The 16,448-nt window shown below is 52.6% G+C and overlaps 1 protein-coding gene across 1 annotated transcript in view; it reads right to left on the reverse strand.

Annotated features, from left to right (window-relative positions):
- LOC147123906 (von Willebrand factor-like) overlaps window positions 1–16,448 on the reverse strand; it is a 44,343-nt gene that overhangs the window by 9,548 nt on the left and 18,347 nt on the right. The window contains exon 3 of the mRNA XM_085995846.1: window positions 2,232–2,412. Coding sequence (XP_085851972.1) covers window positions 2,232–2,412 — 181 coding nt within the window. The remainder of the gene's footprint in view (window positions 1–2,231; window positions 2,413–16,448) is intronic.

The following is a 16,448-nucleotide window of genomic DNA, read 5'->3' on the forward strand; positions in this document are numbered from 1 at the left end:
TATACATACAGCTATATACAGCTCTACGCAGCTCTACGGCTCCACCTAGTGTCCACTATAGAATGACATGTTATTGATCATTACACCACTGACCAACCAGCTTTGCTGGCGGTACAGCTGAAGACGCCCCATAAAGGGAAGTTTTACACTTTCTGTGGGGCCAGGAGGAGCAGAAACGCTTCAAATTGGGACCTTTTTGTGGTACAGCTCGTTTACTGTATTATCCTGCTGCTAATATCTGCCAGTAGTATATTAGTGTAAAGAAGGTGGAGCTGCTGCCTCAGCATCAGAACTGGTTATTGAACGGAACCGAACCGCCAGGTGCAGCACAGCAACAACAACAACACCTCCACTGGAGGCGCTCGAGCTTTCTGGTCCCCGGCTGGTCAGGCACTGGAAAATTGCACTGGCCAGTAAACAAAGTTTTGAATGAAGACTAAAAAGCAAACTGGATGTGCTTAGGAACATAGATATAGGAGGCCATTCAGCCGCTCGAGCCTGTTCCACCATTCATTTAGATCATGGCTGATCTGCACCTTAACCCCATTGCAACCTCGTTGTTCTGGTTGCTGTGAAATCCACCCCATAATATGAACAAGTGTTTCTGTCACTTAAAAAAAGTTAAAGATTTTTTTAAAAAGCTTTACAATGTTTCTCTGACATCATCAACTCTTGACAGTACAACCTGGATAAAGGTTAACTATTCAATCCTGTCTGGTACAATAGATTCCTGATCTCAGTGTTGGTGCAGGCTCGAGGGGCTGAAAAGCCGAATGTTCTTTCTCTGGCCCCTATTTACGGGGGCAGGGTTTTGGAGCGGGGCGGGGGAAAGGATTTATGGCAGTATGGTTTCCTCCCAATGGTCTGGAGTTTGAACTGGTTCCACACCCAACAGCCAGCTTGGGGCTGGGAAGACTGAACCACATGGCCACAGCCGAGGAGCAGGTAAGTTAGTGGGTGGGCGCGAGTGATCGTGGGGGAGGGGGGCGAGAGATCGTGGGGGTGGGGGCGAGAGATCGTGGGGGTGGGGGCGAGAGATCGTGGGGGTGGGGGCGAGAGATCGTGGGGGTGGGGGCGAGAGATCGTGGGGGTGGGGGCGAGAGATCGTGGGGGTGGGGGCGAGAGATCGTGGGGGTGGGGGCGAGAGTTCGTGGGGGTGGGGGGAGAGAGATCATGGGGGGTGGGGGCGAGTGATTGTGGGGGGTGGGGGCGAGTGATTGTGGGGGAGGGGGGCGAGAGATCGTGGGGTGGGAGGCAAGAGATTGTGGGGGTGGGGGGGAGAGATCGTGGGGGCAGGAACGAGAGATCCTGGGGAGGGGTGAGAGATCGTGGGGAGGGGTGAGAGATCGTGGGGAGGGGTGAGAGATCGTGGGGTGGGGGGCGAGAGATCGTGCGGAGGGGCGAGAGATCGTGGGGCCGAGAGATCGTGGGGAGGGACGAGAGATCGTGGGGAGGGGCGAGAGATCGTGTGGGCGGGGGCGAGAGATCATGGGGAGGGGCGAGAGATCGTGGGGATGGGGGCGAGAGATCGTGGGGAGGGGCGAGAGATTGTGGGGTGGGGCGAGAGATCGTGGGGGCAGGGGCGGGGGCGAGAGATCGTGGGGGAGGGGGCGAGAGATCGTGGAGTGGGGGTGAGAGATTATGGGGGAGGGAGAGGTCGTGGGGGCGGGGGCGGGGGCGAGAGATCACGGGGGTGGGGGGCGAGAGATCGTGGGGTGGGGGTGAGAGATTATGGGGGAGGGAGAGGTCGTGGGGGCGGGGGCGGGAGATCACGGGGGCGGGGGGCGAGAGATCGTGGGGGTGGGGGGCGAGAGATCGTGGGGCGGGGGTTGGGAAGAGCATGGTTGGAGAGGTCAGTGATCGCGGGGGGAAGTCGGGGGAGATCGTGGGGGTGGGGAGTCAGAGAGATTGCGGGGGGCAGTGGGTAGAGCGTGGTTGGGGGGGGATCAATGATTGTGGGGGCGATTAGCGATCAGTTGATTGGTCAACCGCCCCTCGTCTGGTCAACCGCCCCTCGTCCCGCCTCCGTGAAAACCAGAAGTAGGTGGGTTCGAGGCGGCTTGGATTCACATTTGAAATTTTTTTACATTTTCACTTCCCACCCGACCCAAACCCACCTGTTTTGGGGGTTAAAATTACCCCCTGCGTTACTAAAATACCATCTGAACAAACACCAAAAGATGTCGGTATTACTGAAAATAAATCCAGAGGGCAGGAAAATATTTACTTACATGAAATCATCCAGGTGATTCCTGTTATATGTTCCACAGAGCCCCAGAGTTTCTCCCATTAGATTTGGCTGGACGATTACGTACAGTCTGCCTCCATTGAAATCATACTGGATATGAACACCAATCACACTCAGTATCTCCAGGAACATCGAGGATGTCAGGCGAACACTCAAGGAAGGGGCTGAGCAAAGAAAATTAAGAAGTTAGGAGTAAGAAGGGGAGTAAGGTGGAATTGTTACATCTAATTGAGTGATCAAGGAAGAACCCTGCAGTGGGCTCAAGAGTCAATCAGAATATTTTTTGGAGGGAGAAGGGACTGAGCGATTTGGAGAAAAGCTACTTCTCAGGCCGAGTGGCCTTTTCCTGTTTCTAAAAGTTCTTAAATTTTTTTCTAAAAAAGTTCCACTTCCAGTCACTATAAATTATGTTTCATATTACTAGCAATTCTAATCACTCCAGATAGTCAACATCATAAACAGGTTAACATTTCAGCGGCGGGGGGCAGTTGGTCTGTATTTGATTTTTGGGGGCTCGCAGATTTATTGGAGTAGATTATCAACTTGCCACCTGTGGGAACGAGGGTTTACACTGTTGTGTATGTACCTTTAAGAGAATAACTGGTCTCAGACTGCAGTACCGGCAGTGACCACCCCTGTATAAAAGGCGCTATTGAGCCTCTGTGTTTTTAGTTTCACGATTGACTTCCACCAGTAAAGACTTACTTTGTTCACTCCTGCTGTCCGTGTCTCAATTATTCACGGACGTAACACTGGCGACGAGTAAGAAACGAACTTACCTGCAACTCGGCAGCACCTCAGACGACGTTATTGAAGGTCAAAGCAAGAAGAAAGAAAAAAAAATAATAATAAAATCCAAAGAAACTCGAGAAACGGGCGTCGACCGTGGGCAACCGCCCTCCAAATCGTCGGATTGGAAACTTGCAGGAGAGACTGTCCAGAGCCAGGCTTGGTTCCTCGGTCTGTGGTTTCCCAGCTAATCGGGCTGGTGGCAGGTAGTGCACTGATCCTTCCTGGGCTGCGGCGGGCTCAAGCTCGATCGGGTGGCTTTTCAACGGGGCCGGGCAGCGAGTCGGGAAGCAAAGAGAGAGAGAGAGGGTGGAGCACACAGGGCGCGGCCGGTGCTTTGGAGCCGGGCAGCGTTCGGACCTAAGAAGAGGGAGGGAAGTGTCCCAGAGGGTCCGCTCCACGACGGGAAAATAATAAAAGAAAAAGAAATCAATATTAAACGCGCAAGAAACCGTGGAAAGCAGTGCTAACAACAGCGGGGAAGGCGGCAAAGCGCGGGAGGCACCATTTTAGATTTGCAAGATGCCGAAGACTGGCTGTATCACTGCTTTTGATAATACAATAGAGGACTGGACCACGTATGTGGAAAGAGTCGAGGTATATTTCAAGGCAAACGAAATAGCGGAGGGGAAAAAGGCATCGATATTGCTAAACTTAATGGGCGCTAGAATGTACGGCCTATTGCGGGACCTGATTACTCCAGCCAAACCGAAGGCGAAGAGTTTTAACGAAATTGTTGCTGTCCTACAGGAACACTTAAACCCTGCACCGCTGTTGATAGCAGAAAGATTTAAATTCCACAGGAGAACTCAGCACAAAGATGAGAGCAATGCTGAGTATCTTACGGAACTACACAAGCTATCAAAGCACTGCCAGTTCGGAACAGGACTGGCAGATACCCTACGGGACAAATTTGTCTGTGGACTCCTGAGTGAAGGAACACAGAAGAAGTTACTCTCAGAGAAAGAGCTGACGCTAGATAAGGCTTTCAGCGTGGCAGTATCGTATGAAGCAGCAGCCAGGGGAGCTGCAGAAATTCAACAAAAACCACAGGAATACGGCACCCACGAAATGACACGGGGATTTGCAAAATGTTATCGCTGCGGCAGAACTAACCATGACCAGAAGGACTGCTGGTCCAAAGACAAAATATGCAGGCAATGCAGGAAGATGGGACACATTGCACGAGTTTGCAGGCCTGGGAAGAAGACCAGCGACAACAAAAAGGCTACTAAGGAACCGTACAAGAAAGTACAAAAGATGACGGACAGTAGTTCCGAAGACCAGATGAGCGATAGTGAATCCGGGAACAGGAGACTAAGCTGTCTCAAACTTCACAATGTAATCGCAAAAGAGGACCACCGTTATTGGGACGGGAATGGATCAGGAAGATAAACTTAGATTGGCACTCCATTCATGCAATGACGGTGGACGGTAAAAAAGATGAAGACGTCACTCCTGGACGATTGTCAACAATCTTAGCTAACGCCAAAGAGGTATTTCAACAAGAACTGGGCACGCTTAAAGGCATAACCGCCTCGATAAAAATAGAAGAGAATGCAGTTCCCAAGTTTTTCAAAGCAAGACCGGCACCATATGCAATTCGCCCAGCCGTCGAGGCAGAGCTGGAGAATCTGGAGAAGGCGGGCGTGTTGTCTAAGGTCGACTGGAGCGAGTGGGCGACACCCATCGTTCCTGTCATGAAGAAAACGTTAAGCAATAAGTCCGGGGAGGCAAGGAAGATTCGCATCTGTGGGGATTTCAAGGTGACGGTGAACCCGGTCCTTCACACAGTACAATATCTTCTTCCAAGGATAGAAGACATATTCGCCTCACTGTCTGGAGGGAAGCGTTTTACAAAAATTGACCTAGCACAAGCATATTTGCAGATGGAGGTTGAGGAGTCCTCGAGGAAGTATCTCACGATAAACACCCACAAAGATCTTTACCAGTATCATCGATTGGTATTCGGAGTAGCATCGGCTCCGGCGATATGGCAAAGAGCGATGGAACAAGTCCTGCAAGGGATTCCGGGGACTCAGTGTTACTTGGACTGTTGTGTATGTAATATGTGTGCTACTTTGAACCTATGGACAGGACTGCACTACTTGTTGGGCGTAGTGATACGCAGTACCACTCCTGGCCATAGGGGTATAAATAGTACTGTGGGTACTGATCCCCCTCAGTTCCCGCCTGTGGGCATGAAGTAAAGACCTATGTATAGTCCCTACCTCCAACCAGTAAAGACCTGTTTGAGTTATACATTTAAGTCTTTGTGTTAATTGTTCAATACAATACACATACTTAACACTGGCGACGAGTCGGTTCGAACCCTGCGGCAGTTATTCCACAGCGGCTTCATCCAAAGACAGGACGTTGAAGAGAGGTTCCAATCCTCAACACCCCACTGAAAACTGAAGGGCAGCAGAAATCCTGACAGCTTCCAGCGACTGGAAGCGACAGGCATTAGGACCCTGAAGCCTCCATAACCTCGTGGGTAAGCCAGAGCCCGGGAGGGCGCGAGCGGGTAAGCCAGAGCCCGGGAGGGAGCGAGCAAGAGCCGCCGAGCGGGTGAGCCAGAGGCCGGGAGCCGCTTCAAGCGGGAGGCGCTTAGCGGGCCAGCGATCGCACCGGTGATAAGGGCTGAGAACCGTTTCGGGCGGGCGGCGCACCAGCGATCGCACAGGAGATAAGAGCCGCAGTCGGGCTGAAAGTCAGCGACGAGAAGCGTGGGAAAACCGCCATTGAAGTGGGCGGGGAGAGCGAGAAGCGCGGGAAAGCCGCCATTTTTCACGGGAAAACCGCTGGGGAAGAAGGCAGAAGCGGGAAAACCGCCATTTTGTGGGCAGAGGACGACGGCAAGAGCGGGAAGCCGCCATCTTGGATAACAGTAAAAAAAAAAAATCTGAGAAATTGCAAATCTGATAAAGTACTACAATGCCTAAACACGGAAATATTAGCAACTTTGATAGTGACATCGAAGATTGGGCCATATATGTTGAACGAGTTAAAAATTATTGTAAGGCCAATAAAATTCGTGAGGCTGATAAAGCACTAACAGTATTAAATTTAATGGGTGCGAAGACATACGGGCAATTGAAACACCTGTTATCACCAGATGAACCGGCGGATAAGACGTTCGATGAGATTGTTACTGTCCTGAAAGATCATCTAAACCCCACGCCGCTGATGCTAGCGGAACGATTTAAATTTTACGACAGAAGGCAGCTACAGCATGAAAGCAATGCTGATTATTTGCTGGAATTGCGTAAATTAGCGAAATATTGCCAGTTTGGAACGGGACTGACAGAGGCACTTCGAGACAAATTTGTGTGTGGTTTATTTAAACAGGATACACAAAAGCGACTGCTCGAGGAGAATGAGCTGACGCTTGAGAAGGCGGTCACTATGGCAGCAGCACACGAAGCCACAGCGAGAGGCACGGCAGTAATGCAGCTACGGTCACCGGAGCTCAGTGCACACAAATTGGGTGTGAGTTCTGGCAAATGTTATCGTTGTGGAAAGACAACGCATGATCAGAACCAGTGTTGGTTTAAAAACCAAGAATGTAGAACTTGTGGTAGGCTTGGACATATAGCTAGAGTATGCAGGTCAGGGAAGAAGACCAGCAACAAGAAGTCACCGCAAGGAAAATACGCAAAGGTACACAAGGTGACCGAACAGGAGTCCGATTCAGACGCTAGCAGTAATGAACTGGCTAGCTTAAGCTGTAATGAACTGGCTAGCTTAAGAGTACTCAACGCTGGTAAGGGTGCAGACCTCCAGACAATTTGGGTCACTCTTCAGATAGAAGGAGTCCAAGTAAAACTGGAATTGGACACTGGATCGGCATTGACGGTCATAAATAAGAAAGATTACGGAAAGTTATTCCAACATATTCCCCTACAGGATACGGGGATTATATTGAAAACATACACGGGGCAAAGAGTGTACCCCATCGGGAAAATAGAGGTTGCAGTGGTCCACAAGGGCGAAGACAGTCAAATAATGGACTTATATGTGATATCTGAAGGAGGTCCTCCACTACTAGGACGGGAGTGGATTAGGAAAATGAATATGGACTGGCATTTCCTACAAACAATAACGAGTGAGAACTCGGTGAAGATAGTCGGCCCAGACTCTGGAACGGATGATGGTAAGCCCAACTCAGGTGCAAAAGACAAAGTTTCAGCACAGAATTCCACTGAGCAACAACAACATAGTTTAACTGTGGATTCTGAGTCTGGCAAGTCTACTGATGTGCCCATTTCTGAGGGACACCGGGCTCGAACTCAACTCCATTTCAAACTACAACAGCAATTAGAACAAATGCTTCGCCGTTTTGAGCAAGAGTTGAATGCAACGAAAGAGTTCTTTGATATAGAGTTGGAGAATCTGGAAAGACAACAGAAGCAGCTGATGGAGAAAATGGAGCAGGAGCACACAAAACGTCTGATGTCAGAGGAGTTAACGGTCAGCCAACTCCTGCATATGCTGAAGGACAGGACTCTGAAATGGGAAAAACTTGAACATGAACTTCAATATTCAAACGAAAGGGGTTCGGAGCTCTCAAAGGTTATTGGAAGAGCTGAGGTGGCAACACAGACTGAGATGACTGCAACAGAGCAGCCCTTGGATGCCAAAAGTACGCTGACTCACGTCAACGTAGAACAACAGACCGCTGAAACAGCTGCTCCGGTAGAGGGATTGCATAGTCCGATCAATCAATCTCCAAAGGAAGTTGAAGTATTAAAATCACAAATGAGGTCACTAGTAAACGACTTGCTGAAAGCCCAGAAAAAGCTGGATGCAGAGGTACACATGAAGAAGTCTCTTCAGGAAAGATGTCTGGATTTGGAACAAGAGCTGGCTAACGTCCAGCTGGGTATGGAGGAAATAGACGACCCTCTCACTGGTCTAGCTCAGGACGACACCGAATATTACGATGTCCTGTCCTGCCCAGCTTGTAACTTCGACTCCCAAAGTGCAGAAATCATGGAGGAGCACCAAAAGTCTACGGAACATCGGGAGAAGCTGGCTCTACGACGGAAACAGGAGGAAGAGAAGGAGGAACTGCGCATGCAGCTGGCAGCTGTGGCAGCTGACAATGGAGCCCAGAGAGTCTCCAAGAAGCAGAAAAGGAAAAGTAAAAACAGAAGATGACCCATCTGAACCATTATCACCTCTACCAGATCACACACGTGGTCCCTCCGAACGGAGCCAATTCAGTTCGGAAGTTCAAACTGTTAAATCCATGGAAGGACTATTGAATGAGTCACTCCAGCAACGTGAACCGACTACACCACAGAGATTGAATCTGTGAACTGTTTTCCGCAGAGACTGAATCTGTGATCTGTTTTGACATGAAGTTATCTATGTATCTATGTTATTCTGTTATGTAAACCTGAAGTTATATATGTATATATGTTATTATGTTATGTTAAATGGGGAGATGACTGTAAAGCTAGGAAGGGAGGAATGTTGTGTATGTAATATGTGTGCTACTTTGAACCTATGGACAGGACTGCACTACTTGTTGGGCGTAGTGATACGCAGTACCACTCCTGGCCATAGGGGTATAAATAGTACTGTGGGTACTGATCCCCCTCAGTTCCCGCCTGTGGGCATGAAGTAAAGACCTATGTATAGTCCCTACCTCCAACCAGTAAAGACCTGTTTGAGTTATACGTTTAAGTCTTTGTGTTAATTGTTCAATACAATACACATACTTAACATGGACGACATCCTTGTAACAGGTGAAGATGACAGTGAACACCTTAACAACCTAGAACAGGTGCTCACTAGACTACGGGAACATGGGCTGCGACCCTACCGCCCCAAGTGCGAATTTTTTAAGAAACAGATATTGTATTGTGGCCACGTGATTGATGAAGAGGGGTTACATAAGTCCCCTGACAAAATTGAAGCGGTTGTTAAGGCCCCAGCGCCTGAAAATGTGTCGCAACTGAGGTCATTCCTCGGATTGGTGAAGTACTATCATAAGTTTTTGCCGAATTTGTCGACAATTCTGCACCCACTGAACGCCCTGCTACGAACGGGGGTAGCATGGAAATGGAATGATGATTGTAAGCGTGCTTTTCAGAAGAGTAAGGACTTAATCACTTCAAAGGAAGTATTGGCTCACTACAACCCAGCACTGCCAATCAGGCTGGCGTGTGATGCGTCTCCCTACGGCATTGGGGCGGTACTGTTACATAAATTCCTTGATGGTTTAGAGAGGCCGATAGCTTTTGCGTCACACTCGTTAACTTCTGCCGAGCGTAACTACGCCCAGATTGACAGAGAGGCCCTCAGCCTAGTGTGGGGGGTGAAGAAGTTCAATCACTACCTGCACGGTCAAAAATTTACTCTACTAACCGATCATCAACCTCTTGTCTCCATTTTCAACCCTCAGAAGGGCGCACCGATAATGACAGCACAACGGCTGCAGAGATGGTCCCTTTTCCTAGGGGCACACCAATATGACATCGAGTACAAAGGAACTAAACAGCATGGAAATGCTGATGGATTGTCACGTCTACCGTTGCCGACGGTGGAAGAAGAAGACCTTGCAGTGGATCCATTGGAGTTATTCCACTCGACCATAGTCGAATGTCTCCCTGTGACGAATGCAAACATAGAAAAGGAAACACGGAATGACCCGACACTATCACGGGTCTATGGTTTAACGGTGAAGGGATGGCCAGCACATGGCAAACCACTGCTGCCAGCATTCTCGCCGAGAAGAGAACAGCTGTCAGTGTGCAGAGGAACCTTGATGTGTGGATCCAGAGTAGTAATTCCACCTAAGTTGACGGATAGAGTGCTCAATGAGCTTCATGAGGGTCATCTGGGTGGGGTAAAAATGAAGAGCTTAGCCAGAGCGTTTGTGTGGTGGCCGGGAATCGATAGAGAAATCGAAGAAATGACCAAGAGCTGTGCAGGATGCCAGAAGGTCCAAAACGCCCCACCACAAGCTCCTCTGCATCCATGGGAGTGGCCCTCATCTCCATGGCAAAGGGTGCACATTGATTTTGCTGGTCCCTTCATGGACTCGATGTTTTTAATTGCGGTGGATGCACATTCAAAGTGGCCAGAGGTAATAAAAATGTCCTCAACCACCACGGAAAAAACTATCACAGTTTTACGAACCATATTCGCCAGGAATGGGCTGCCTGAACAGATTTGCTCTGACAATGGACCACAGTTTGTGTCTGAAGAGTTCCGGAGGTTCTTAAAGAATAATGGTGTTAAGCATTACACATCTGCCCCATATCATCCAGCCACTAATGGATTGGCCGAGAGGTTTGTCCAAACATTCAAGAAGGCTATCAAGGCAATGTGTAATGAAGATATACCCCTACAACACAAGGTGGACAACTTCTTGTTTGCCTACCGGAATGCGACACATGCGGTTACCAACCAAACTCCAGCCATGATGTTCTTCAATCGAAGACTACGATGCCGCTTGGATTTGGTTAAGCCAAACGTCCGAAGAGATGTGGAGAACAGGCAGTTTCAGAATATGAATGAAAGGCCGACCAGGAGTTTTAAAATAGGTCAACCAGTTTTGGCCCGGGACTACCGCACTGAGAAATGGCAGCCAGGAACGATTTGTACACGACAAGGACCTCTCATGTATACCGTGGACGTTGGGGAGAGCATTGTAAGACGTCATGCTGACCAGATTCTAGAGTCACTGGAAAATGTCAACTCCACACCACGATCTGATACACCTGGTAATGAAATCGACGTTCCAATTGCAGCTACCGCAGAACCGGTAATATTGGAAGCAGATGAACCACACAACGACATTGATCCCGACTCAACATTGTCAGAAGAACCTGATACCCCAAAGAGGCGTTATCCAGACAGAATCAGGAAGCCTCCTCAAAGACTGAACTTATAATTGCTTAAACTTAACCAATGTATCTAGCAACAGTAATTGTGATTGTAACTAGTTATCATTTAATTGTTAAATGAATGTTATGTACTGTTTATCTAAAAGGGGAGGAATTGTTGTGTATGTACCTTTAAGAGAATAACTGGTCTCAGACTGCAGTACTGGCAGTGACCACCCCTGTATAAAAGGCGCTATTGAGCCTCTGTGTTTTTAGTTTCACTATTGACTTCCACCAGTAAAGACTTACTTTGTTCACTCCTGCTGTCCGTGTCTCAATTATTCACGGACGTAACATACACTACCTGAGATCATAAGAACATAAGAATTAGGAGCAGGAGTCGGCCATACAACCCCTCGAGCCTGCTCCGCCATTCAATAAGATCATGGCTGATCTTCGACCTCAACTCCACTTTCCCGCCTGATCTCCATATCCCCTGATTCCCCGAGAGTCCAAAACTCTCTCGATCTCAACCTTGAATATACTCAAAGACTCAGCATCCACAGCCCTCTGGGGTAGAGAATTCCAAAGATTCACTGACATGAATCTTGACATTCATGTGGAAAGACTTATGAAATGATACTGGGCGGCCTGCTGGTGGCGCTGTCCAGGGAGAGTATAAATACTCAGGCACGGGCCCAGCTTGCTCAGGACATTCTTTAACAGGAACTAGTGAAGGACACAACTCGATCTCCATGTTGTAAAACAGTTGATTAAAGCCTTGTTTAATACTCAGACCAAGTGCCTGGTAGTTTTCTTACAACATTCACAACCCTCTGAGTGAAGAAATTCCTCCTCATCTCAATCTTAAAAGGGCAACCCCTTATCCTAAGACTATGGGCTAGAAATTCGGGGCGCTAACCTTTGAAAAGTAGAAAAAGTAGCGCCAGGCGCTAATGATTCTCCCCTGCTGGGAAATTCAACTTTAGCGCTCCACGAGGGAAGTGACGCGCTAAATCAATCGCTAACCACTTCTCCTGGGGCGCTAAAGTCCGAGAGAGGGACGGTAGCGGCAGAGCGCTGAACAATTTGGAGCGCATCGCTAACGGCATCGGAGGCTGCTTCCCTCGCTTAAAGGGAAGGGCCAGTGATGCTTCACAACCCACTTGTTGTCAGGTCTGCATTGCCAGGCGAGCTGTGCGACTGCCATTACAGCCCCAAACACTCTCACAAAGCGGAGGGCTCCGACATCTCGCAGCAAATTAAAAAAAATGTTTTTATTCGTTCCTGGGATGTGGGCACCAGCATTTATTGCCCATCCCTAATTACCCTTGAGAAGGTGGTGGTGAGCTGCCTTCTTGAACCGTTGCAGTCCGTGTGGTGAGGGTACTCTCACAGTGCTGTTAGGGAGGGAGTTCCAGGATTTTGACCTAGCGACAATGAAGGATCGGCGATATACTTCCAAGTCAGGATGGTGTGTGACTTGGAGGAGAACTTGGAGGTGGTGGTGTTCCCATGCGCCTGCTGCCCTTGTCCTTCTAGGTGGAAGAGGTCGCGGGTTTGGGAGGTGCTGTCGAAGAAGCCTTGGCGAGTTGCTGCAGTGCATCTTGTAGATGGTACACACTGCAGACACAGTACGCCGGTGGTGGAGGGAGTGAATGTTTAAGGTGGTGGATGGGGTGCCAATCAAGCGGGCTGCTTTGTCCTGGATGGTGTCGAGCTTCTTGTGTGTTGTTGGAGCTGCACTCATCCAGGCAAGTGGAGAGTATTCCATCACACTCCTGACTTGTGCCTTGTAGATGGTGGAAAGGCTTTGGGGAGTCAGGAGGTGAGATACTCGCCGCAGAATACCCAGCCTCTGACCTGCTCTTGTTGCCACAGTATTTATGTGACTGGTTCAGTTAAGTTTCTGGTCAATGGTGACCCCCAAGATGTTGATGGTGGGGGATTCGGTGATGGTAATGCCTTTGAATGCCAAGGGGAGGTGGTTAGACTCTTGCTTTTTGGAGATAGTCATTGCCTGGCACTTCTGTGGCGCGAATGTTACCTGCCGCTTATCAGCCAAGCCTGAATGTCGTCCAGGTCTTGCTGCATGCGGGCATGGACTGCTTCATTATCTGAGGAGTTGTGAATGACACTGAACACTGCAGTCATCAGCGAACATCCCAATTTCTGACCTTATGTTGGAGGGAAGGTCATTGATGAAGCAGCTGAAGATGGTTGGGCCTTGGACACTGCCCTGAGGAACTCCTGCAGCGATGTCCTGGGGCTGTGATGATTGACCTTCAACCACCACAACCATCTTCTGTTGTAATGAAACATCAAAAACTGTGAGCAGGCACCAGACTGGTGCAAATAATAAAGGTTGGCTGACCTGAAAACCCTTCCCTTTAATTTGTGCTCCCCAAGCGGCCGGCCCAGGTGACACCGCCTCCTCTTCCTGCCGTTGTTCACGGCCGGCGATACAGCAGGGGGCAGGAGGCAATTTCACATCGGGGGTGAGAACAGGGCGCGGCGCACTCTATGATGTCATGGTCTGCGAGGCGCGAGAGGCCCAGGCAGTAAGAGTCAGCACCAGCGCTAAAACCGGCGCCGAGACTCGCGGGTGTTGCTGAATTCGCCGTGCCTGGTCGCTAACTCCTTAGTGGCTCATTAGCGCCCCCCCTCCCAGGCGCTAACCAACCAAATTTCTCCCCCTTTGCCCCCTAGTTCTAGACTCTCCAGCCAGGGGAAACAACCTCTCAGCATCTACCCTGTCAATCCCCCTCAGAATCTTGTATGTTTCAATGAGATCACCTCTCATTCTTCTAAACTCCAGAGAGTATCGGCCCATTCTACACAATCTCTCCTCACAGGAAAACCCTCTCATCCCAGGAATCAGTCAAGTGAACCTTCGTTGCACCGCCTCCAAGGCAAGTATCTCCTTCCTTAGATAAGGAGACCAAAACTGTGCACAGTACTCCAGGTGTGGTCTCACCAAGGCCCTGTACAATTGGAGCAAGACTTCCTCACTCTTACACTCCAACCCCCTTGCAATAAAGGCCAACATGCCATTTACCTTCCTTATTGTTTGCTGTACCTGCATGTTCACTTTCTGTGGGCTAGAAATTGGGCTCCTTTGCCCCTCCCGTTAGCACCTCTGGGTTTGTGACCGGATGCGGTGATATCAACGCCTCCCACTAAATTCGGCATGGGTTTTGCGTCGGCGGTAAGACGTTGCACCCCGATCTCCCGCACCCAGAGATCGTGACGTCATTGCCCTGCGCACACCTCGGATGAGAAATTCCCTCTCGCCCGCTGTTTGTGCGCCTGCTGTTAGCAACGACAGGTAGAGGAGGCTCCCTTCGGTCGGGTGTCCCCGGGAGGAGGCTCCCTTCGGTCGGGTGTCCCCAGGAGGAGGCTCCCTTCGGTCGGGTGTCCCCAGGAGGAGGCTCCCTTCGGTCGGGTGTCCCCGGGAGGAGTCTCCCTTCGGTTGGGTGTTCCCGGGAGGAGGCTCCCTTCGGTCGGGTGTCCCCGGGAGGAGGCTCCCTTCGGTCGGGTGTCCCCGGGAGGAGTCTCCCTTCGGTCGGGTGTTCCCGGGAGGAGGCTCCCTTCGGTCGGGTGTCCCCGGGAGGAGGCTCCCTTCGGTCGGGTGTCCCCGGGAGGAGGCTCCCTTCGGTCGGGTGTCCCCGGGAGGAGGCTCCCTTCGGTCGGGTGTCCCCGGGAGGAGGCTCCCTTCGGTCGGGTGTCCCCGGGAGGAGGCTCCCTTCGGTCGGGTTTCCCCGGGAGGAGGCTCCCGTCGGTCGGGTGTCCCCGGGAGGAGGCTCCCTTCGGTCGGGTGTCCCCGGGAGGAGGCTCCCTTCGGTCGGGTGTTCCCGGGAGGAGGCTCCCTTCGGTCGGGTGTCCCCGGGAGGAGGCTCCCTTCGGTCGGGTTTCCCCGGGAGGAGGCTCCCTTCGGTCGGGTGCTCCCGGGAGGAGGCTCCCTTCGGTCGGGTTTCCCCGGGAGGAGGCTCCCTTCGGTTGGGTGTCCCCGGGAGGAGGCTCCCTTCGGTCGGGTGTCCCCGGGAGGAGGCTCCCTTCGGTCGGGTGTCCCCGGGAGGAGGCTCCCTTCGGTCGGGTGTCCCCGGGAGGAGGCTCCCTTCGGTCGGGTGTCCCCGGGAGGAGGCGGCCTTCGGTCGGGTGTCCCCGGGAGGAGGCTCCCTTCGGTCGGGTGTCCCCGGGAGGAGGCTCCCTTTGGTCGGGTGTCCCGGGAGGAGGTTCCCTTCGGTCGGGTGTCCCCGGGAGGAGGCTCCCTTCGGTCGGGTGTCCCCAGGAGGAGGCGGCCTTCGGTCGGGTGTCCCCGGGAGGAGGCTCCCTTCGGTCGGGTGTCCCCAGGAGGAGGCTCCCTTCGGTCGGGTGTCCCCGGGAGGATGCTCCCTTCGGTCGGGTGTCCCCGGGAGGAGGCTCCCTTCGGTCGGGTTTCCCCGGGAGGAGGCTCCCTTCTGTCGGGTTTCCCCGGGAGGAGGCTCCCTTCGGTCGGGTGTCCCCGGGAGGAGGCGGCCTTCGGTCGGGTTTCCCCGGGAGGAGGCTCCCTTCGGTCGGGTTTCCCCGGGAGGAGGCTCCCTTCGGTCGGGTGTCCCCGGGAGGAGGCGGCCTTCGGTCGGGTTTCCCCGGGAGGAGGCTCCCTTCGGTCGGGTGTCCCCGGGAGGAGGCTCCCTTCGGTCGGGTGTCCCCAGGAGGAGGCTCCCTTCGGTCGGGTTTCCCCGGGAGGAGGCTCCCTTCAGTCGGGTTTCCCCAGGAGGAGGCTCCCTTCGGTCGGGTGTCCCCGGGAGGAGGCTCCCTTCGGTCGGGTGTCCCTGGAGGAGGCTCCCTTCGGTCGGGTGTCCCTGGAGGAGGCTCCCTTCGGTCGGGTGTCCCCGGGAGGAGGCTCCCTTCGGTCGGGTGTCCCCAGGAGGAGGCTCCCTTCGGTCGGGTGTCCCAGGGAGCAGGCTCCCTTCGGTCGGGTGTCCCCGGGAGGAGGCTCCCTTCGGTCGGGTTTCCCCGGGAGGAGGCTCCCTTCGGTCGGGTGTCCCCGGGAGGAGGCTCCCTTCGGTCGGGTGTCCCCGGGAGGAGGCTCCCTTCGGTCGGGTGTCCCCGGGAGGAGGATCCCTTCGGTCGGGTTTCCCCGGGAGGAGGCTCCCTTCGGTCGGGTGTCCCCGGGAGGAGGCTCCCTTCGGTCGGGTGTCCCCGGGAGGAGGCTCCCTTCGGTCGGGTGTTCCCGGGAGGAGGCTCCCTTCGGTCGGGTGTTCCTGGGAGGAGGCTCCCTTCGGTCGGGTGTCCCCGGGAGGAGGCTCCCTTCGGTCGGGTGTCCCCGGGAGGAGGCTCCCTTCGGTCGGGTGTCCCCGGGAGGAGGCTCCCTTCGGTCGGGTGTCCCCGGGAGGAGGCTCCCTTCGGTCGGGTGTCCCCGGGAGGAGGCTCCCTTCGGTCGGGTGTCCCCGGGAGGAGGCTCCCTTCGGTCGGGTGTCCCCGGGAGGAGGCTCCCTTCGGTCGGGTGTCCCCAGGAGGAGGCGGCCTTCGGTCGGGTTTCCCCGGGAGGAGGCTCCCTTCGGTCGGGTGTCCCCGGGAGGAGGCTC

The sequence above is a fragment of the Somniosus microcephalus genome, chromosome 1 (assembly GCF_052327205.1).
Source record: "Somniosus microcephalus isolate GS21.2 chromosome 1, FLI_Smic_1.0, whole genome shotgun sequence".
Classification (NCBI taxonomy): Eukaryota; Metazoa; Chordata; class Chondrichthyes; order Squaliformes; family Somniosidae; genus Somniosus; species Somniosus microcephalus.